At 42.5% G+C, this 24,738-nt stretch overlaps 3 protein-coding genes across 3 annotated transcripts; 2 read left to right on the top strand and 1 right to left on the bottom strand.

The window, feature by feature from the left end:
• Nucleotides 1–632: 632 nt before the first annotated feature.
• B0H65DRAFT_509366 (aspartic peptidase domain-containing protein) lies at nt 633–2,403 on the top strand (the record flags this gene model as incomplete). The annotated part of the gene is made up of 2 exons (XM_062828308.1): nt 633–1,191; nt 1,298–2,403. 2 exons carry the CDS (start codon nt 633–635, stop codon nt 2,401–2,403), a joined length of 1,665 nt encoding a protein of 554 aa, XP_062682370.1.
• A 1,044-nt stretch (nt 2,404–3,447) lies between these two features.
• Nucleotides 3,448–4,932, bottom strand: B0H65DRAFT_213326 (uncharacterized protein). The gene is made up of 4 exons (XM_062821961.1): nt 4,777–4,932; nt 4,447–4,720; nt 4,116–4,262; nt 3,448–4,044 (listed from the first exon to the last, which is right to left on the bottom strand). Exons 1-4 carry the CDS (start codon nt 4,841–4,843, stop codon nt 3,597–3,599), a joined length of 936 nt encoding a protein of 311 aa, XP_062682369.1. The 5' UTR covers nt 4,844–4,932; the 3' UTR covers nt 3,448–3,596.
• Nucleotides 4,933–16,592: 11,660 nt separating this feature from the next.
• On the top strand, nt 16,593–22,075 carry B0H65DRAFT_539947 (uncharacterized protein; the record flags this gene model as incomplete). Its single annotated transcript, XM_062829133.1, has 4 exons — nt 16,593–16,640; nt 17,253–17,521; nt 17,795–21,626; nt 21,974–22,075. 4 exons carry the CDS (start codon nt 16,593–16,595, stop codon nt 22,073–22,075), a joined length of 4,251 nt encoding a protein of 1,416 aa, XP_062682368.1.
• Nucleotides 22,076–24,738: the final 2,663 nt, after the last annotated feature.

The raw sequence follows: 24,738 nt of genomic DNA, 5'->3' as shown, positions 1-24,738 counted from the left end.
CACTGACACTGGCTCACCGATCTGGCTTACACATCACAAATTATTATGATACCCGGTTCATGAAGTTCCTTCTCCTACCTTGTTGTCGTGCTAGTAGCAAAATGGACAATGTACACCCGAGCAGTGACCTCGTTGACTTCCCAGCGCTCCTTCCTTCTCTTCTCAAAAAGGTCTTTGCTCCTGCCCTTCTGGCAATCACCGCTTAGGGCATGGAGATACTGCCTGGTGGGAAAATTGTTGAGAACCCTGACGGCCCTCTTGTCATTGCCCGCAAGTTAATCCGATGTATCATGCTCCAAAATCTTACGAGTTCGTCTCTCCGAAGGAAGAGCGAGCGGATATGACCCATCAAATTGGGAATTGGGAGAAAACGTATCCTGTGTCACCTGCATTTTATCGGATATTTTCTTTCCATTCTGTCACCGCGTTTCTTACCAACTGGGCCAGTTGAACAAGTATATAAGGGTAGGTACAGTGGGGGGCTGTGACACTCGAAATTTCAACCTCTTACATTCTCCTCTCAAGGTCAAAGTGAGGAAAAGAATCTCCCATTCATCACTGAAAGGGATATTCTTAACAGTCTCGGATCGCCAACTTCGACCTCAACACATTCCCAGACCCACACAGCCAAGATGGAGTTCAGCGTCCTCATCTCGGCGCTTCTCCTCCTCGCGGCTCACTCCCTCGCCGCCGTGGTTGCGCCCGGCTCACCTCATTCTCAACTTCACGATCTCCGCCGTGACTCAAAGGCCCCGGCATCATTCTCACTCCCGGTTCACTACAACGCCGCTTTCCACTCTGCCCATCACGACCAACCCTCCAACCATGGCCTTGCGTCGTACTACCGGTCCCTCTCCCGGTTGCCCAACATCAGCCTCGACTCGATCCCCTTGGGTCTTAAGAAGGTCGTCTCCGGCAACCTCAGCAAGGGTACCTCCTCCGGCAAACCCAAAGGCTCCAGCAGAAGTCTCCCCGCCACCCCCTTCTGGGAAGAGCGCGAGTACCTCACCCCGCTCACCGTCGGCACTCCTCCGCAGACCGTTCTCGTCAACCTCGACACCGGCTCCGTCAGTTTCTGGCTGTTGAGCTCGGAGACGTTCATCGCCAACAAGACGCTGCGGGCGTTGTATGATATTGGAAAGTCGACGACGGCGGAGAAGGTTGTTAATGCTTCTTGGGCTGCTCATTATGGTATGCCGTCCCTTTATTCACCCTCTCAACTCACTTGCCCCTCGCTTTTTTCTCTTTCCTTCCTTTTTCGGCCCTTCCCCGAAGACTGACACTGCGAACAAAACAGCGGATGGTAGCTACGCCGCTGGAAATGTATATCACGACACCCTCCGTTTGGGCAGTGTCGAAGTTCCCAAGGCCGTCGTGCAGAGTGCCCTCGAGGTCAGTCTCGACCTCGCCGCAGATCTCGCCACCTCCGGCATCATGGGTCTAGCATACAACATGTCCAGCGAAGTGCACCCCCTCGGCACCGAAACAACCGTGGTGGAGCAACTCTACGAGCGGCTGGACCAGCCTCTGATGACCATCGACCTGCGCACCCGCGCCAACGGAGCCTACACCTTCGGATCGATCCCGGCTGCTGCCGTTCCCGCCACAGACAATAAGGGAGAGAAGGGTCTAAGAGCGTCCTACAAGGGAGAAATCAACTACTACCCCCTCAGCCCCAGCGAGTACTGGCAGACCACCTACACCTTCTTCTCCATCGCCAACAGCACTTACCAATCGCCGTGGATGAACGGTCTCGAGGATGCCAACCCCCCTACTCAGGCTCAAGCCACTGCCACTCCCACTACCTCGACCTCTCCCACTGCCTCTACTGACAACCCGGGTGTCACAGCCACGCTGCTCCGCGAAGCCATCATCGACACGGGTACTTCCATCCTCCTCCTTCCCGACGCAATCGTCGACAAATACTACGCCCACGTTCCCGGCGCTGTATTCCGCACTGAATACAACGTTTGGACGTTCCCTTGCGATTTGAAGGTTCCTGTTCATACTAGGTCTGGTCCGCCTCCCGGTACTGGGTCTGAGGCTGACGGGAAGGGAGACAAGGAGAAGCCCGTGCTCCCGGATTTGAAGATCGCCTTCGGAGAAAACGGTGGTTGGCACGCTACTATCCCCGGAGCGCTGTTCAACTTCTCTGTAATCGAGGTTGAGGAGGATGATGATGGCTCTTCTACCGCTGCGCGTCCTGCTTCTTTGGAGGAGTTTGTTGGTGGTAGGGACGACAAGGCAGAGGAGGATGATCCGGGAATGATCACCCAGTGCATGGGTGGTATTCAGAACAACATGGGCCTGGATGTCTCTATCTTTGGGGACACCTTCCTCAAGGCTGTCTTTGTTGTGCTGGATATGAGGGGACGGGTGGGGTTTGCTGATAAGGATTTGTAGTTCCTCAGCAGCTCACCTAGGTCTCTGGTTGAAAGGACCAGATTCAAGGAGGGGCAAGTATTGGTCTTATGACAGAGGCATGGGCGTCTGGAGTTGGTACTGGTTCTTCGTGCTATTGACCCCTTTTCACACCTTCATTAGGTAGATATGAGCATCTCTTCCGGCGTCCAGGCGTTGTAAGACCGGTAGTATGAATTGACTGCTTCCCGTTCCAGTTGTTGATCTGGAGATAGCCATCATCGTGGCATGCCTATGAAGTTGCGTCAGTGACTGGCCTCTTCCGTGAACATGCATCTATGAGCACGAGGTAGCGGAAGCGGACGCTGCCATCCCTCAATGAACCCCTTGCATACAGCACACACCAAGGGAACGGAGACAGTTCCCTTCAAGTTACAAATCTCTGTTCAGACATGGTACAATATATCCAACATACTGTTGCAACAGAACTACCCTGAAATCCTAGACAAATGTCGTGTTTCTGTAGTTACAGGACATGTGAACCCTCCAAGAGCCGCCGCAGTCATCCTTGTGCTGCTCTCCCTTCTCCAATCCCTTCGTCCCATGCAAATGCCATTTCTCCAGGCAATTTGGCTAACCCTGAACCCTGCATCCAACCGTCCTGCCCCAGGACACAAACCGGCGAGAACGATCGTTGGTGGCCTCGTGTAGAGGCAAAGTGCAAGCGAGTGGATGATTATTAATGTTATGGCGTCCTGGTATCTGGTGTCGAAAGCCAAAACTCCGTAAACCGGGCCATGGTGATGGTTCAGTCCTCCTCTTGTCGCTTCCTCGAAAAACAGTCCTGGAGTTGAGTATCCTCGAAACCTGATATAGAGTGAAACGCAGTCGTAGTAGTCGAGAAAGAATGGACGTCTCCATTGTTGCGAAAAAGGCATGCGATTGGCATTGGCCCGGTCGGCGGCGAAGAAAGTATTAAAACTATAATAGTGTTGATATAGCGTGTCGTGGTATTCGTATTCCGCCGTCTATCATGGATTCGGTTCCAGGATTCGCCAACTGCTTCATGGGCTGTCGTGCGACCCTCCCGGTTGTTGTTATTCGCCGGCAAATCTCAGTAGATGTCGTCGTTTGTTGTAATGCAATTCCGATCCCTCCTCCACCCTCAGTGCTGTCGACAAGGTTGAGGAGGCATAGGGGGGTATCTCTCGAAATTCAGAATATTGTAGAGGTACTCAGTGGTATCGCTCGCGGTCGCCGTCTGGATTGGGGGCCACAAGGACAAAGTCAGCATAACTGGAGCTCTCGGATACGGTTTGGATGGATTTGATGGATGCTGCGTCATCTCCGGAGGAAGCAAATGTAGCGACGTGGAAGAACGGCTGATCAAGCGGTCGGGGTGCTCGTGGTGTTCGGGGGCTAGCGGGCTCGATCGGGGATTCCACTTCACCTTCACTTCCTATCGGAGTAGGCGGCATCGCCCCGGAAACTGGCGCCCGCTGGCTCTGTCTCGTGGTCCCTGGCCTGCTCTTGTTTTGCTGGTTCTGGGTCTGGATCTGTGATGGCTGTGCCTGGTTGCCGACGGCAGCTGCTGGGTACTGGCTCTTGAGTTTCTCCTCCATCTCACGGAGACGCGCCTCGAGGGCTTCGAGTTCGGACGTCTTCTTGTCGACTTCTTGCTTTCTGTTGCCACCGAAAGAGGTGGACGGGTTAGCGAATGGGTGCTAGCAGGGGTTGTGGAGAAGTATGCGAACCGGGTATCGAGGTCGATGTCAATCGTGGCGCTGGCGTTGGCGTTGGCGGAGACTGACCGCTTGTCGGTCTGGTCGGCGAGGTCGGTGATGTCCTTGTCGATGCGGAAGATGTCCATCAGCTCCTGGGAGAAGTTGCGCGCAATGGTGCTGTCATTTTTAGAGATGTTAGTCCGCTATGTTTTGTGTTTCTTCCGATGTATGTCGTCGCGTCATTGTGATGCCGGGCTGACTTATGCAAGGTACCGCTGTTGGCGTGGTGGGTGGAACAATGACGGGTTGACGGGTACTGTATAGTATAACAAGAAAGGGGATAAGGAATTTGGGAACGCACGATTGCGGGCGACGGCCATTGGGCTTCCAGTCGCGGTCAAGCTCTTCGTCGGTCATGTTGTTGTGCGTAGTAGTTGTGGTAGCAGTGGTGGAAGACATGATCTCTGGTAGATGTGAATATGGGATAGCAGAAGAGAGAAAGAAATCAAGAACGCGAAAAAGGATGGACGGCAAGGAGGAGTTGTCAAAGGATGAAATAGCGAAATGGAAATGGTCTCCCATCAATACCCTGATGCGAACGGATGGATGTGCCCTGTCCGTGTTAATGTCACCGTCTGGAGTGCCCTTAATTAGCGTGGAACTTGGCGGTACAATGCCCGGAGTACCTAACACTTTGTTTCCAACAAGGTGACGGGAGCAAGGGTCCCAGCTGGCTGGCAAAAGGCGGCCAGCTGCATTTCACCACAAGGCACAAGGCAGGACAATGGCGCCTGTCATTTTGTCACTGACTTGTCGCTCTTGAGCATCTCCTGACACTAACAACTCGGTCAGGAGTTCTGTTCCTCTGAGTGGTTGAACGGACGATGCACGACACCAGGCCCCCCTTTGACTCCTTGGACTCCTATCATGGCCAACCATGGCCACGAATCATGGCCCTATGAGATTATCAGTTTGCCCGGTGGGTACTGCTCGGGTCACCCGCTCAGGGCCACTACTGACTTCATCTCTCCTCCGCTATATTGAGGAGACAGAGGTACGTACAGAAAGGGGGCAACATCCGGGGAGTCAACGTTGAACCTTACAACAACGGAGAACACCTCAGTTCACCATGAACTGTTGACACTTCCACTTGACACACAAAACCAGAAATAAAAAAACATGTGGGCAGGGGCACAAATGAAACATCCAGGGTATCCAGATCATGCAGGCCATCCAGCCGGAGAGCATCATCCATTGTGAGGAGCGGGGACACCTTTGAAGGACAACTTCCCCGGCTTCATATGGAAGTTCAACCACAACCTTCATAAAATTTTGGATATCGCCTGTACCTACCTTAGTGTCATGCACCGAGTGGTGCAGCGAGGCGACTTAGGCACGCGGCACAGGTATGTAAGGTAAACTGCAACTTCCATTCAGATGGCCTCCCTCCGTGCTTTCATCCCCGGACACCACTACCACATCCACCGACACCATGACATACTCAACCCCAACTCTACATCCATTTATGGATGTAAACACAGGTTCCGAAGCCCCATCCGACCAACCCGAAATCAACAGGTGTGCGTTTACTATTTCAACCTCAAGTGGCGAGCACGACCAAGATGGGTGCGTCTCAACACCATGGTACCTCGCCAACCCCCCTTATCCCGTCGAGTTCACGATATTCCCAAAGCGGCCAAACACTCAAAGTTTATAGTTTGAGGAAAGAGCTCACTCATCCAGGCATTTCAATGTGTGTTTAAGAGGTTTTGGGACGAGTCGGGTCGAGAGTGTAGATCGAGTACCAGGAGCACTAAAATTGGTAGTCACATAGACACCCACTCACGTCGGCCAAATACAAAAAGTGGTGTCCCAGTCGACGATCAAGTGTGGAGATAATCGGATCAGAACTCGGAATCAAATATTAGGGCTATATAAAAGGGACGTACCTTTTTGCAGGTCCACCACGGAACTTGGAGCATCCACAACGGGCCTCAAAACGCCAACGCCGCTGACGTGGCACAACACCGCCGCATCAAAGAAAAAAAAGAGGAAAAGAGAAAAATTAATCAAAATTTTTTAGGGTTCTTGAATAATATTAAGGTACCGTAGTATACTATATTAAAGGAAAATATCAGGCAAAACTATTATAATACTATATTATATTACTATAATTTAATATATTATAATACAAATTAAATGATAAATAAAGAAATCTTTTTTAAAGTAATTACCGTTCTCCGTTTAAAATTTAGTATTACTTTACTTTAATTATCAATATTATAATATTATAGACTACCAAACATTATAAAACTAGCGTAATAGTAATAGTAAAATATTTTAATTGAAAAAAATTAAATATACGGACATTAAATAAACTAACCTACTAAAAATTTAAATACGTAAACTATTTTTTTATAAAACAACATCAAACCAAACCAGTGGTCAATATTATCAATACTATTACTACTACTACTATTACTACTACTATTATTATTATAATAAATTTCAATACTAACTACGATTAAACTTTCCCCCTATAATTAATAAATATTAATATTTTTCCTAAAAAATCTTTTTAATAAAATTCTATTTACTAGAATATTACATCAATTTATAATAAATATAGAGTAAATACTAACTAACGAAAATAACCTTATCGGGAGTAATAGTACCGAATTTATAAAAGTAATAAGTATTTATAATAAATATAATTTTAAAAACGATAATTAGAAAATTGAAAATTAATATCCGGGTAATTAAATACTATACCCGAAGACACCGCCCCTTAAAAGGAAAAAAATACTACTTACTAGGAATAAAAAGCTCTATTTAAGAATAGTTAAAACTAAAACCCTTGTAGTATATAAAGAAAAGAAATATTAATTTAATTATTATTTTAAAAGCTTTTACGCCTATTGTATTCGCTATATTTGCTACGCCCGCCGAATTTACTACTCCCGCCAAACTTACTATACCCGCCAAATTTACTATTCCCGCCGAGCCTACTATATTTACCAAGCTTACTATACCTGCCGAACCTACTATACTCGCTGAACGTATTATACCCGCCGTTCCTATATTTGTTAAACCTATTATAACCGCCGAACCTACTATACCCGCCGCTCCTACATTCGTTAAACCTACCGTAGCCGCCGAACCTACTATACCCGCCGCTCCCGCGTTTATTAAATTTACTATAACTACTGAACCTACTATACCCGCCGCTCCCGCGTTTATTAAACTTACTATAACCGCCGAACCTACTATAGCTATTAAATTTACTATAATTACTAAACTTATTATAGTCGCTAAATTTACTATAATCACTAAATTTATAAAAATTAATAGAGGTAAGAAGCCTACTTATTTAAATATATATAGAAAGGTTTAAACTAATATACTTTATTAAAGCCTACTATTCTATCTATTTTACCTTCCGAAACCTAAAACCCTTTTCGTATTCCTACAAACTTTTAAAACAGCGAATATAATTCTTTTCATACTAAGAAAATATCTTTTTTACAAAGGAACAATAAATATAATATAAAGACTTTTTAAATATAATTTACACGCCCTTTACAAAATAACATATATCTAAAAAAATTAAAAGAGCGACCATTCCTTTACTAATAACCCAATCTTTATATTATCGGTTATATAAAAAGAATAAGAAAAAAAAAGCGAAATATTAACCAACGTAAGAAATTATTGTATATATTTATTAACTATAATAAAGCTATTAAAAAATTACTTTCCCAAACGGATTAATATTATTTTAACCGGCTATTCAACTCAAAAATAACCCTAATAATATTAACAATCTACACCACTACCACAACTTAGAATTTTTAAATTAAAATAAAGTTTTAAACAATATTCAGAAATTTTTACTCTATAAAACCACTTATAACCTCCTTCTCTCTACTATTTACAATTAACTATACAATAGTAATAACCGAAATCCTAATTTCAAAAAACAATTACAGAAAGTAAATAAGCATTAACTTACAAGGTAAAATATTATTAACGTAAACCGTTTATAACGATTTATATACCCCAATTTATAGCGAATAAATAAGGATTTCATTAAAAATATTTAAATAAACTAAATACTAAACTTCCTAAACGCTCAACCCCCCAACCCGACCGACGGAAGTACTTAACGTATTAAATCTATTACTACTATCCGAAAACTAAATAATAAACTATTACCGGATATATTATAGGCTTTATTTGAATAATTTGAAATTTTAAAACAGCGCGGCTACCTAACGCTTATAAATATTATCTACAAAACCAATTAGCTTAACTAATACCTCTATATACTACTTATTCAAAATAAATAATATTATTAAATACTATATAATTACTTTCTTACTTAAGAAATTAATAGTAACATTATTACTAAAATATTATTGATAATTTATAAATAAATTAAAAAACAATATACTAAAGAGTAGCCACTTCGGGATATATTTACCTATAATTTAACTATAGAGTAAGAGGCAATACGGAATACCTTTAAAAACCAAAAAACTAAATACTTACTTTACTATATCTATACAAAACGAGTTTTATAAAAAGAATTCTCAACCAATATACAATACACTTATTTAAACTACATAATTTAAACGCTCAAATATTGTAAAACAAAAGCAAACTATCTAAAATCTATCGCTTCAACTAAAATAAGCGTACTAAGCAAAAATCGAATATATATCAAAAACAATTAAAAACTAATAATATAATTTTAAATAAATTAAATTAAAGAGTATTCTCCCCTCCTCTTATAAATAAATTATATTTTATTCCTACTCTAATAAATACCTTTTAATAATTAATACTATAAAAATTGTTACAACCAACCTCCTTAAAAACTACTACAATGCCTTAAAATACTAAAATAAAGTAGTTGTATAATAATTTTCCTTTATTAATATTCTTAAATATATTATCCGTATTAATAAAAAGTATTTTAACCGTACTATTAAAATATAAAATACTTTCCGTATTCGAATAATCTTTAAAATAAATATCTTCCCCAGCCTTATTCAATTCCCAACGCTAATATAAAAATTAATCCTATATAAAGCAAAAGAAAGTAGAAACTTTTACCAATCCAACAAAAATATTAATATACTATATATATATCTTATAAAATTAACCGGCAATAAAGAACAATTTAATCAAAAATCCGTTAACTATTTGTACTGTTTTTATAAAAAATAATAATTACCGTACAAATATCTTTAATACTATTATTTCGTCAACTACTACTAAACTTTAACGGAAGTTTATTTAGCCTATTAATTAAAGGAATAGTAATAAAAAAACTTCAAATTATACAAATCTCAAAAAATATAAAAGTAAAGAAAGGGGGGAAATAAACGAAGAACCTTCACCCAACGATAAAAAGTATAAGAAATTATAGAATTATAAATAATTTAATTCTACAATTAGCAAACTATTATAAATCTCCAATACGGGCCAAATATAATAGAAATTAGAAATATTTATATATAAATAATTGTAAAGGGCCTTAAATTATATAAAGAATTTAATATATAGTAGTAAATAAATAGAGGAAGGGTGCCCTAAAAATAATATAAAAATTAAGAATTGCGTACACAATAACATTCGTTACAATATTCGAAATAAGCAATACAATATAAAAAACCAATTGCAAATAATGAAAAAAAAACTAAAAACTTATATATATATATAAAAAAAAAAGGAAAAAACTAATAATAAAAAAAGAAAAAAAATAATCCGCACCGGGTTCGAACCAACAGCCTACTAATTTATTAAAATATTATCCAAATATTTATTTACGTACCTAACTATAAACTAGTACTAGAATAAAACCAGCCACATTACCATTTATACTAACGGACTATAAAAAAAGGTATTAAGAACTTACTTTATATACCTATTCTACCCATAGATTCTAATTTACCCAAACTTCAAAAAGCAAAAAAAAAAAAAAAGCGTAAAGTAATAAAAAAGGACTTCTTTAAATAAAAAACGTAAGCGTAGAATAATAATAGAAGAAAAACTATACACCTACGTTTCTTATTTAAAAAAGTCCTTTATTATCGACTTATATATAACAATTTCATCCTTTATATAAACCTATTTTTATAAAATTGAGTAAAACCCTTAAGCCCTAAACTAATCCAATTTTTATTTTCTACGCCTTTAAGTAGCAACTTATAAACTACTAACCTAATAATATAAAAGAAAAGTTAAATAAAATTACTAATCCTAAATTAACCTAATTTGTTTCCTACGCTTTCAAGTAATAACCTATAAACTACTAGCCCAATAACGTAGGAAAAAAAAAATTCCCATACAATTTAAAATTCCTTAAATAGGGTAGAACGTAATAATTGAAATATATTTTCCATTTAAAAAACTACTACCTTATCCTAATAAAAATCTCTAGCGAACCAAAACCTAAAATAAATTTAGAAAAATAATATATATAAAAATCAAATTTATTTTAAAAAATACAAGTATTAATTAAAATAATAAAGTAAATTTACAAAATTAATTAAAAAATTAATTCTATATTTGGATCCTAAACAATTCCAATCCTTACCTAACCCATCAATTAAACTAAGTCCAAAACTATTAAAATTCCAAAGTCAAATTAACTATTCTAATACCTACCCAACCTATTAACTAAACCAAGTTCGAAACGGCCAAAATACTTTAATTAAATTAACTATTCTAACCCCAACCTAACCTATTAACCGGATTAAATCTAAAACGACCAAAATTACTAATAATAATTCAATTATTCGTTCAATAGGCCGGTTTAAACTACTAATACTTATAAGGTACTCCCTAATATTAGAACTATTCTTCTTAAATACCAACCAAACGAATTTAAAATAAGATTAAAAGGGGGCGTAATATATATAACGTTACTACCCTAGTAGACTATAAAAAACCATTCGCTATATTACTATAAAAATTAAAATTAAAATTTGTTTTACAAATTACCTTCCCACATTAAATAATTAATAAGCTAAAAAGTTTAATTATTACTTCCAAATTCAATTTATTCTCCCTACCTTTCCTAAAACGGGATTTAAATATTCTAAAAAAACTTAAATCTTCGCTCTTTATTAATAAAAACATCTTTAATAAATACTTTCACAATCATAAATTTTTAATAAATCTAAGAATTTTACATCTTATTATTAAATATAAATACCTTTAAATATCCCTATTATATAATTTAATTATAGACAATATTAGGGTTATAACGACTATTAATAATTTTATCCTACTAACGGCCTGAATATATAACCCAAAAGTAATTTAATTCCACTTTCCCCACTTCTCCTAATACCTATATAATTTATTAATAAATTTCATTAATAATACTAATACTATAAATATAACTTATCTATTGCCATTTAACCTAAAATTTTTCTAAATACCGTCCGTAAAATAATATTTTTCTAAAATATATTTATAAACTAATATTAAAATAGTAACCTATCGATAAATCTAATTAATGTTACTAATTTTAAAAATAAAACCTATTATAAAATCTTTTTAAATACCGCTCGAAGAATGATATTAGAATAATTTATAGTAAAACTATGAATCTTCGGCTTAAATTAATTTTCTTATAAAAAAGAAAACCCAAAAATATCCTTCCTATATTTAATATAAAAGTAAGAATACTAATCCGAAGGTAATTTATACTTTAATCCCTAATATAATCATATATATTTCTATAGTTAATAAAAGTTATAAAACAATTATAAAATTATAAAAAGGTATTAAAACTACGCCCTAATAACCCTTTCATAAATAAAAAATCCGTAGGAAAATATTAAAGCTACGCCCTAATAACCCTCCTATAGAAAAAAGCATAGAATAAAAATTTAAAGCTATTAAAAAAGTTAAAAATAAATTATAAACTTTTATTTATTATTATTTATTAGAACCAGAAACTAATTATTACAAATTTAAATTTATTATTATATAGATCCTATAATTTGCCCTACGGAAAAGTACTTAAAAATGCCTAAATAGCTCTCTTATAACGGCTTTATGGAATTTAATCCTTTAATAAAACCTTTGAATAACCTTATAGTATATAACTTTCTAATTAAACCTTCTAAACGCCCCTATGTATAATTGTATACGCTACCCTATAGCGTATAAGCCTCTAATTGAACCTTCTAAACGCTTTTATATACATTCGTATAAATCCTTTAGCGTATAACCCTCTAATTAAACTTTTTAAATACTTCTATATATAATCATATAAAATCCTATAGTGTATAACCTTCTAATTAAACCTTTTAAACGCTCTTATATATAATTATATATAATACCCTATAGTATATAACCTTCTAATTAAACTTTATAAACGACCTTATAAGCGACACTATATATAATTAATCCCTTTTACTTACTTTAGCTAATCGTTCTTACCTTAATTAATCGTTCCTATTTTAGCCGGTTATTCTTACCCTCTCTTTTTATATACTCTACGATTATTAATTTAAAGAAAATATAACCCGACGGTCTAAGTCGCGACTTTTAAATTTCTGTAAAATTTATTTGTATAGGAAATTTTAAAAGTTAATTTACAGCTATTAAATTTAATTTCCCATCGTACTTTTATATTAATTTCCCTTAATTAAATTGGCCGCCGCGGCCAATATATAAATAAAGTAAAGGTAATCGATTTAAATACTAAGTAGGTAAATTACCTTCTCCTAATTAAATTGGCTACTACGACCAATAACAAATCCCCAACCAAATTAACTGCTATAATTAATAATAAGGTAATCGATTTAAGTGCCCAGTAAGTAAATTACTTTTCTCCAATTAAATTGGCCGCCGCGGTTAGTAATAAAGTAGTTAATTTGAATACCGGGTAGGTAAGCTACCTTCCCCCAACCAAATTAGCTGCTATAACTAATATATAAATAAGGTAATAAAATAATCAATTTGAATACTGGGTAAATAAATTACCTTCCCCCAACTAAATTAACCGCTGCGGCTAATATATAAATTAAATAATAAAATAATCGATTTAAATACTAAGTAAATCAACCATCTTCCCCCAACTAAATTGGCCACTATAACTAATATATAAAGAAAGTAATAAAGTAATCGATTGAAGTACTAGGTAGGTAAATTACCTTCTTCCAACTAAATTGGCCGCCGCGGTTAATATATAAATAAGGTAGTAGTAAAATAATCGATTTAAGTGCCGGGTAAGTAAACTACTTTCTTTTATTTAAGTTGGCCGCCGCGGCTAATATATAAATAATATAATAAGGCAATTGATTTAAATACTAAATAAGTAAATTACCTTCCCCTAACCAAATTAGCTGCCGCAGCCAATATATAAATAAAGTAATAAAGTAATTAATTAAATAAAGAAATTAATAAAGTAGTAAAGTAATATAATAATAAAATAATAAATAAATAAAGTATAAAAGTATTAAGTTCGAATATAAAAGAGAAATTAGTAATTTATAAATTATTTTCATAATCATACGTATTATATTAAGTAAAATAATAGTAAAATAAAAGTATAAAATCGAAAGTTTTATTTACCTTATTATAATATATAAAAAAAGAAATATTTATTAATCTTTATCTATCATTTTGACAATCTTATAATTTTTTGCATTCAAAGTTTCAAATATTCTTTTTCATTTTTAACATTCTTATTTTAAAACCGTTATTTTAAAATTTAAACCCAATAAAATATATAATTAAACTACCCTATATACTTTTAATAATATTATAACTATAAAGAATCAAAAAATTTTTTTCATAGAATTTTATTCTTACTACCGGAAGAAGAAAATAATTATTTGTCTTATTTTAACTTAGAAAAAGAAATTCCCAAGGTAAAACCTTACCCACGCAAAAAAAAACGGTGTCACAGGTCTACTAGATGTGCACGGCAGTAGGGGTGGAACAGAGCTTGAGATTGTTGATAAAGGGGAAGAAGAGGTCCTGCAAGCCCGGCTGGGTTGGAAGGATACCTATATATTGGAATCCTAGCTAATTAGGGGGCAGGTAAGTAAGCGGGTCTATAGGCCCTGTTAAAGGTCTATAGCTTTGGCTTGTAGCTAGGCTCGACCTTTAGGCGCTAGCCCTTTATATTACCCCCCAATTCCCCCTTATAAATAAAGATAATAATGAAAATTATTATATATAGAGAAATATCCTCAGAATTTAATAAGCGGCCTTTTATTTATATTGTAGAGTTTCTATTGAATATTCCTAAATCAAATACCCTAAATGACTAAAGTATAATAATAAAATAATGCAGATAATTAGATTTCTATAGTTAGCGTAAAATTTATATGTATATTATATGCTTATTATAAAAACCAAGCCCCTAAAAACTAATAACCTTATTACTTATAGTATATATATACGCGGTTAGACTATTATACATAATTTAATTCTATCTATCTGTATAAACCTTCGTCCTATTTATCCTACTTAGAACGTTACCGGCAATTATACTATCCGGTCGATAATTTATAACTTCCTTAAATAAATAACGAGGCTTTAATAGAATAATTTAATATAATTTTTACTGTTTATATTTATAAAGTAGTAACTAAATGATTTCTCTTCGCGGTAATTATAATTATATATTATAATTTATTATAACTTTATATCAGTTATTATAAAGGTTATTAATTAAATCTAGGGAATCCGTAAAGCTAGGTCTAGGTTAGCTGGCCCCCCTAACGAGTGGTATATTATATATATTATTTAACCCTTTCTTAATTATAATATTTCCGGACCGAGTTTTTAACTTCTCTAAGCGGTTTTTATTTGTAATTATTGTGAATTTTATTATTATTAAAATCTCTAACCGGTTTAATAAATATATTATATAATTGTATAGCGGCTTTACCCTTACTTTTATTTTTATTAATGGGGCATTCCTTTCCTAATACGCTTAGGAGTTATAGTTTATATAGTAGTTCTTCTTCTTCCAACGTTATTGTTATTTAAGGATAATCTTAGAGCCGGAGTTAGAGGCTCTAAATAGATTACTGTATCTTATAGCTTTAAATATCTTTATAGCGCCGATTTATATAGGATCCCTAGTATTTATAATATCTCTTAAATAATTATTATTATCTAAATGTCGGAGATATCCTTATAGAGTTTCGAAATCCTTAAGAACGTCCGTCTTTTCCTTCAACCTTATTCGCTATTCTTTATTTAAATTGCCTATAAGAAAAGTCTACTTTAAATTATTTATCAAATCATTCTAGATTCGGTCAAAGACTTTATTAAAATAGAGGAAGAATATTTTAATTACTTCGTTTTAAGCTTATAAAGTTTTAAAGAATTTTTAGGCTGTACGTTTATTAGAATTCGTCTCGTCGTAGGACTTATAGAGTTTCTATAGTAGCTTTACTAATAAATAGTTCGTCAGCTATTAGGCAAAGGAAAGAAGGGTTTTTTTTTAAATAGGGGGTAAAAGGCTAGAATAGAAATAATAAAATTAGGCTTTTAAATTACTAATAACTAAACTATTGATATAGAGTTTTACTTCGGTAATATAAAGTTAGGTATCGAAATCTAAATTCTCCCCAAAAGATTTAATTAAATAGAGAAGGATTGGTTTAGGTTAATAAGGAGAGGCTATAACGAGGGGAACAACTATAGATTAGAAAGCTTTAAATTCAATTATTTAGTCAACTAAAGATTGAATAATTATAGCGAATTATTATTGCCTTTCGTTAGTAATCTAAGCTTAAGGGATAGAAGTTATAGTAGAGTAAAGAAAACGAAAAAGTTGAGTACGGTAAAGAAATCGTATAGACGGTCGTAGCTCTCTTATATGAACGAGTAGAAAGGTTTGGAGGGTATTAAAGAAGAGGGTTAATAATATATTACGGGTCTATTAGGTATATACGGTAGTAGGAGTAGAATAAAGTTTGAGATTGTTGATAAAGAAGAAGAAGAGGTCTTATAAGCTCGGTTAGGTTGGAAGGATACTTATATATTAGAAGCTTGGCTAATTAGGAGGCAGGCAAGTAAGCGGGTCTATAGGTCCTATTAAAGGTCCATAGCTCTGGCTTGCAGCCAGGCTCGACCTCTGGGCGCTAGCCCCTTATAAATGGTAATAATAAGAATCGAACTAACGACCTCAACAGTATAATACTAACGTATTTACTATTAAGCTATAAAACCGTTAATAAAAATATTTATTTCTTTTACTTATTTACTCCCTTCCCCTCTCTTCTTTCTAAAATTTTCAATACTATCATTTATAATGTATATACAATACAAAAATTTTCAAAGACGCGAACCTAGAATGAGTTACGCGTAACAATCACGTGTAATATACTACTAGAAAGGGAAAAGAACGGTTTTTTAAATCTTAACTATTTTAAACAATATATATACGATACGAGCCTCATACGCCACAGCGCGCGCCACGTTGCGCGCCACGTTGAGCCACGCGCGCGTGGGTCGCGTATGGGTTTCGCCCGCGCTTGCGCGGGCGGGACCAGGTGGGCCCAGGAGGTACGTCCCTTTTATATAGCCCTAATAATCGATACCCAGAACTCATCTAGATAGTTACATGGTGAGGTCCATCGCCATTAAACAAACCCCATTATTTAGCGACAAATAGCTCCAGAGCGCTTCAAAGATCAGGTTCTTAACCGTTTTCAGTCAAAGTGAAACCAGACAATGCATGGTGGTACAAGCAGGTACTGATCCAGTCATGGTCTAATGTACATCTTATTCAAGGCTGAAACGTGGGCCGGAGCGCACCCCCAGAATCTCCGGATGCTCCCGGGCTCTCGGGGAAGACCCCACACCCCGGAGATCTCGCCGGGCGGAGACCATGACCAGGCCGATGAGGACCCCCTGGGTTCCTGTCTTTCGGAGCCGAGTCACGTGGTACGACTACTTTTCCTGTACAAGATATACTCCAAGCTCAACCTTGGATGCAGCTTATTTCGTACAGCCAGAAGAGCAGCTCTTTACCCCAGCAAATGGATTGATTGCGTTGCATTCGTCGAGCACTGACTGAGTAAGTAGTGACACGCAATTCTCCGATCCAACGGGACGACAGCTTCAAGTCATTCGCCCACAGTAAATCGAGATTCACCGACACCTTTTGTTTTTCAGCCAAGCGACCAACACTTTTACACGACAGGCCACGAACCGACCGCCGATAGACGAGCGATCACACGTGATAACCAACCAGAGCAATTTGCGGTTTTGCGACCGACCGAAAAAAAAGTCATCGGCATCGATTTCCAAGTCCGCGCAAACAGACATTTGTCGAGAAGTCATCTTCGCAACCGAAAGAGGGCTTCATACAACCACATGCGACGACCTGATTCGCATCTATCCAAATTGAAATCGCTGCCCGGCGTGTTGGATAAAGGCTGCCGGTATGTCAAGATCTGGAAGACGCGACTCCCAAAGTGCGACGCGTGAGCGGGGGGTGCTGCATCGTGTTTAGTGGCTTGGTTATAGTGGTTGGCCCTGGAGGGGTGCATTTTGGTGCATTTGATGTCAAAACCTCCAAGCTCAAGAAATGCGACCATGATGCATCATCACCACCACAACACATACCTACCAAATACTTTACTTGACACAGTCACTGACTAATCTCTTTGACAGATCGTGGCGCCGATTCACCTTCTTCCGCAACGGCGTGACAGTCCCCTCGATCTCCGGCGAGGTGGAGTCTGGGGCATGACTACCACGAGCCGCGACGCTTACACTCCCCTCGAATCGCTGTTCCTGCTCCGCGGCATCGCCAAACACGGTCTCGACCAGCAGGCCTTCCACCGCATCGCCGACGTCCTTCAGCAAAACCGCCTCATCAAGACTGCTCCCTCCTACGATGCCGCGAGACTGAGGCCCGAGCCTCTCCAGGAGCTCTTCCTCCACCTGCTGTGGGACGAGCTGAAGCAAGAGCACGACACTCCAGGTCCCAAACCCGATGGTGGTCTGTCTCCGAACTCTAAAAGGCGACGGTTGCAGCCCCCGCCGCTGCCAACTCTGAGGGAGGCCCACCAGTATGTGCCCAAGATCGAGAGCCTTTACCGGAAACTCGAGCAGACCTACGTCAACCAGACTCTCCAGGAGATCGATCAGTACGAGAGACACTATGACCGCGTTCAGACTGAGGTGCGGGTACTAGAGCAGGCAGTTGCTCGGGACGAGGAGCAGGAGAGGAGGCAAAAGATTCCAGATGGCGTACCGGCTCAGGACGGTCCCGTGGCACATAAGCCGAGTCCGGCTTTGGGTCCGGTTCCCAGTCCAGTTGCGGTTCAGGGACCGGGAGCTAGGTTACCTAACGGCGCCGGTCACGGTCCTTCGCCAGTTGCTTCGCCACGTATTGCTTCACCACGACTACCACCTCCGCAAACTCAGTCTCCCCGTACTCCTTCAACTCCCCAGCTACCGATACCCACGCCTCCGCCGCCGCCGCCGCCGCCGCCGCAGCAGCAGCAGCAGCAACAGCAACAACAGCAACAACAGCAGCAACCGCCGATTCCACCGCAGCTTCCGCCCCAGGTATCCGCTCATATACCGCCACGGCCCGAAGTCGTTCGTCATGCGAGCGTTCCTTCTCCCACGACTCAGCTACCACCAGTCAGGTCGAGTCCCGCTTCGTTGCCTCCTACTACGCTGCCTGCGACTCTACCTCCGACTACAACGGCGGCTTTACAGCCACAACTAGTTAGCTCTCCGCGGTTGGGACATCACAACATTCCTCGGGGTCCGATTACGTCCGGTCCAGGTTCTCCAAGGCCTATGACTGCCGGTGGGATACCACATGTCCTTCAACCACCAGTTTCGTTTTCCCAGGCGCCTCCTCAACCACCTCAGCCACCCAAACCTTCTACTCCTACCGGAGGACTGCCACGACTGGACGGCGTGACAGGGCCTTCGAGACAGTCTCCGGTTCTTCCGACTGCTCATCACCCTGCAACTACTCTCCCCCAGCCACAACCTCCGATCCCTGGACAGGCACAGGGTGGGCAACTCAAATGGGAGCCTCCATATCAACCACAAGCTGGGCATCGTCCTATCCTGGGCCCTGGACAGCAACATCCCCACTACAGCCCTATACCACAATCTCCCCAGCCGTTGCACTCGCCTAGGCTGCCTTCGCATCTGCCACCTCAGCAGATACAGCAACATCCAGTGGTATCAAGGCCACCCCAGCCGCCGCCTATGAAGCCGCAGGTCTTGATACCTCCTCAGACTGGTCAACACTATGCCCCTCCTTTGCAGCCGGCACCTATTAGGTCCATGTCCGACTCACCTGGTCCGAGTCCTGTTCGGCAACCGTTGGCTTCTACTGCGGCTACGGGAATACCCAGGGCTACTTTCCAGCAGCATCCCTCGCCCTATCCTCCATATCATCTTCCGCAGCATTTACAGCAGGGTGCTGCCGTTTCTTCGCCGCCGCAATCGCCGTCTGCGATTCCTCCGAGACTTACTCATGGGTTGGCTGCCCCTCAGCAGCAACAATCGCCTCCGCCGCTGCAGCCACAACAGCAGCAGTCGCCTCAACATCAACCCCAGGCGCTACAGGCTCCTCCGCCGTTCAGCCAGCCGGTTACGACGTCTATGGCCCCGTCGCCGTCTTTGGCGCCTATCCAGTCGGAGGTACAGAGGGCTTACCCTTCGCCATACCCACCTCAGTTGCCACAGGCTTCTCATCCACCACAGGCACATCCGCCGCAAGTATCGCATCCACACCAACCGCAGGCGCACCCGCCTCAGGCCCATCCGCCTCAGGCCCCCCAAGTTCCTCAGGTGCCCCAAGTATCACAGGCTCCTCAACCTCATGTTCCTCGGGCACCACAGGTTCATCCGACGCCACATCTACCGCATCCACCGCAAGCTGCCCTGCCCCAGGTTACCCAAGCTCAATCACCGCGGATCCCCCCGATCACTCATGCTCCTCAGCCGCCGGTCACCCATGCGCCGCACGTACCACATCCACCGCAACAACAACAACAACAACCACAGCCCCCGATCCAACAACACAGGCCACGCTCACATTCTGCCGCGACAACTCATTCCGGACCCAGGTTCAGTCCCATTGCTTCGGTCACTCAGACTACTCTGGTACCTCCCGCGAAATTGGGCCTCGGCAGTGGCACCAAGTGGGTGTCTGCAGCTAGTGCGTCTACCCCCAAGCTACCTGATGTCCGATCTGGTGGTGATGAGATTCGGCCTCCTGCGTTTGAGCCGCTTAGTCCCGTACAGCAGCCTGCAGTTTTGCCAACGGCCAGACAAGAGCCGGCCAGACCTTCTCCGGCTCGGCAGCCGACGAATGAAGCGTCCAGACCTAGAGGAAGCGTCCCTCTCGTTGGTCCCCAACCTACTCCGGCGTCACAGGCTCGTCAGCAAGCAGCTCAGAAGGTATCGAGACCAGTGGATAAACCAGCCGCTCCTGAACAACCCAGCACAGCGAAGGAAATTGCTAAAGAATCTGTCAAGGAGCCTGAGCCAGCCACCAGTGTTAAGAATGAGGTGGACACGCCCCAGGCTACGATGGACACGGGTGATACGACAGCAGACGAAAGTGGGGCTGGTAAACGTCAAGCAGCTCGTCAAGCGAAGCGTAAACGGGATGAGCTATCACCCACTCCCGCTGCCACTCCCGCCGAAGCCACTCCCAACGGCAACGCAACCCCTGCCAACGAAAAATCCGAACCAGAAGCGCCAGCGACGGCGTCAGCGGCACCACCGGACACAAACAGAGTCCTCTGGAGCCGCGGTTTCCACAAAGTCAGTGCCTCTGCCATGGAACAAATCGTCCGCCACCGCTCCGCCAACATGTTTGCCGCGCCCATCCGCGAGAAAGACGCTCCCGGTTATCATAAGGTGATACTGCAGCCTCAAGACCTCAAATCCATCCGGGCCGCCATCGCTCAGGGCAACCGCTCCGCCACCCAAGCCGCCGCCGCCCTACCGGGAGGAGACCCGGGACATATGCTCGTCCACCTGCCGCAAATGGAAGAGCTCGTTCCCCCCAGGGGCATCATCAACACGGCCCAGCTGGATCGCGAACTGGCGCACATGTTCAGCAACGCGATCATGTACAATCCCGATCGCTGGCACGGGCCTGGGAGTTCCTTCCTAGCGGAAAGAGAGGAAAGGACCGATGACAACAATCAGGCAGGTGGGCACGGCCACGGTCATCCGGGGGATGTGCTGGGATACAAGGTTGACGAGTTCGGCGTGGTCAAAGACGCGAGGGCAATGTTTTCCGAGGCTGATTCGCTGTTGGCGGACTTGAGGGTTGCGGAGGACGGGAGGATCAAGACGATGATGGAGGATGGGACGCTGCAGATGCCGGGGAATGGAAGTCAAAATCATTCTAGGCAGACGAGTAAGGGTGGTGAGAAGGCTGAAGAGCAGAAGGAAAAGGAGAAGCCTTCTGGTGACGGTGATAAGGAGAAAGACAAGGATGGTGATGTATCGATGGTTGGCGATAAGGAGGGGGAGGCGCCAGGGGATGGGAAGGTAGATGAGGAAGCGGATGGAGAAGGGACGGCGACGGAGGCCGAGACTGCTGGTGGAAGCAATAGTAATCCGAGCAAGCGGAGGAGGGTGACGAGAGGGGAGAAGGGTTGAAGTGTTGGTCCATAAGGACACTGTTAAGAGTATTTGTCCAGAGCAGGAACTTTGTTGTTGTATAGATTATTCGCACAAGATTTCGCTGCCACTACTTTTATCAATGCTGGTAAGGCCTCATAGCAACTTGATAGTTGGAAGTATGTCGTCGCTCAACAGTTCTCCCCCTGTTTTCCACGTTACCTACGAATGCTCATACCAGATGTTTCCTCGAGGGAAAATCTCCAACATATCAGCTATTTATCTCCACAACTTCGACCGCGTATGACTATCTCTACCGTATCTCCCGTCGTCCTGGTCTCAAAAACTCTCATGGCTCCCTAGACAAGTTCAAGTAAAAACATCATCGGTTACTTAATTGCCATCATTCACGGTTACCATTTACCTCTACGGATCACAAGATGGGCAAAAGCGCCAGCGTTGAATCGGAGACAAGAGTAAGTAATACCAGATATAGTGTCCAGAATCGGATGGATGTACTTCAATGAACCGTTGTGAAGTCCATAAACGAATAACAACGAAGGTAGAAGAGGTAAAAAGGCGCTGACACGCCATCCGACACCAGACTGCATAAATACAAAGTCCATTCATTAACAGGACAAAACGAAGAAGAGAATAAGTGCAAGAATCAAAACCAGTTTTGCCGCCATCCAAGCCAACCAACCGAGGTATTCCGTATCCAGTCCAGCCTGAGAGTATCCAGGTATCCCAGCCCATCCAGTTTTGATGCACTTGATAGTTACTAATTCCATGTACAAATAATCGACATTATCCAACACTGCCAGTGTTACTGACAGACAGACAGACCACTGCACTTGCACAGTCCAAAGAGAGTCAGTCAGTCAGTGGTGGGTATACAAACCTTCTCTTTCTAACCACCTCCACTGTAGAGGTATACAATTCCCCATCTTCTATACTCATTCATTCCCCACATTCCTCATTCCTCCAACCCTGAACACTCAACTTCAGTTCCTTCTTGGATTCCCAACACCCTTACAGCCTCTGAAGACAGGACTTTCATACCCAGCCCCTCTCACAAATTACAACCCACTCCTCCTCCCCTTCCTTCCCGGAGTCAGCTTCGCAAATCCGTCCCACTAAGACTTCAAACCTCTCTGATTCTCCTTCCCCGCCGCCCTCGCCTCCGTAGCCGCCGTAGGCGCACTAAAGCTCCTAGTTCCTTCGCCAGGCGTCATCACGTCGGTGCTCTTCTTAAGAGCATTCGCGTAGCTCAGGTCATTGCTGACGACCCTCGCCTTGCTCGGAGACTGCGTGCGCTTGCTCGGCGATAGTGGTCGTCTGGTAGGTGAAGCGTTCCGCTTGTTCGGGGAGGGCGCGCGCTTGCTGGGGTACTCGGGTCTCTTATTCGGTGATGGCGCGCGCTTGTTCGGCGAGGCATCCCGTTTCTTGGGGGTGGGGTCCCGGCCTCTGTCCCTCTTGTCGGGGCTGGCTGGCCGCTTTTCGGGCGAGGCGGGACGTTTTGCTGGAGAGAGGGGTCGCTTCTCGGGGGACTGAGGTCGGGATTTGATTTCGCGGCTTCTGCCGCGTTCGCGGCGCTCGCGGATCATGGCGAGGGCTTCTTCTCTTGATACGGGGAGTTCTCCCCGCGATTCGGACCGAGATTTGGTGACGTTAATGTCGCCATCGATGTCCATTGCATTCTCACTAGTGACACTAGCGAAGCTTCCCTTTGAAGGAGTCCTGAACATCCTGCCCAGGTCTGCGTTGGTAGACGCTTCCTTGAGAGGAACCTTGGTCGTGATGGTGCTTGAATTCATGGTAGATCCAAACATCGATGCGTGCGCTAGGCTGGAGGGCGAGTAGCCTAGCTTGGACTCGGAGAGGTGGTCGACATGTCGTGAGGCGGGTCCCGGAGTGTGGGTGGGTGGTTGTGGCGAGGGAGTCACTTTGCGGATTGACGGTTGTGACTTCTGGCTATCGTGGCTGGTGCGGGAGTTAGTCCTATCCCCTTCTGCTCCCTCGTTCTCCTTCGGTTGAGGGGGTGGTACGTTTTCTTTTTGTTGTTGGCTGCTGGTATAAAGCTTGGGCTCTTCCCAGTTGAGATGGCTTTGTTGGATGCTGGTGGTAGCCGTAGCGGTCGAGGCAGTAATGGTTTGTACTGATCCAGACATGACCGAGCTGATGACCGAGGAGGCTGGAATCGTAGGAATGTTCCCCATCACATCGCTGCTAATTGACTCGGCATACCGCTTGTGCGGCGCCGTCAACAAACTCTGCAACGACGCCCTCTCCGAGTCCAGCACATAGTCCGGCACACCGTCACTATCTGGCGTCCTTCGATGTCTCGACATGATACTATCCTGCATCTCTGACCACGCTTGTGACTCACCCATTCGAGAGTCCGCCATGCGTGAGGACTGATCGCTTGTCCGCTGGTATCGTTGCCGCTTGTAGAGGTTTTCCCGCTCTTTCGCGCCGTTGACGGGAACGGAGGGTACTTGTAGTTTATCCAACTCCTCCTGTGATACGGTCCTGAAGATGCCCTGCTCTGGTAAAAAGACCTTGCTTTTCTGCCCCGACTTCTTCGCACTCTCGCTCCTAAGCTGCTCAGTCTTCGTCCTCTTAGCCGACGGAGGCGAGACCCTGTCCGCGCAAGGCGATGGTGAAGCATCCCTAAGAATCACCAAATCCCCTGCGTCCGTGACTTTGAGCGGGCTAATTTCCGACCGCTTCCTTTTCGCGCCGTCCATGCCTCCAATACTCGGCCTCTTGGTGGCTGCCCGGGCGCCGGCGCACATCTTCAGGTTGCATTCGACTTCCATGAAGGCGATTAGCTCCAAAGCGCGATCGGCTCGCTGCTTCTCCCATTGCCAGAGTTCTTTGACTTCCTCGATTTCGGATTCGCTTGTCGCGGAATGTTTGAGGTCGGCGGTGTGATGGATGTAAGACTTGAGAGCGGCGAAGTCGTCTTCTGGTTCTAGTGGTTCCATGCCGCCCATTTCGACATCTTTCGACTCCGGTAGTGGTATCCTTCCCTCAG

The sequence above is a fragment of the Neurospora tetraspora genome (genome assembly GCF_033439725.1).
Source record: "Neurospora tetraspora strain CBS 560.94 chromosome Unknown B0H65scaffold_4, whole genome shotgun sequence".
Taxonomy (NCBI): Eukaryota; Fungi; Ascomycota; class Sordariomycetes; order Sordariales; family Sordariaceae; genus Neurospora; species Neurospora tetraspora.
The sequence above is the reverse complement of the archived record's forward strand: the minus strand, read 5'-3'. Positions and strand labels throughout refer to the sequence as shown.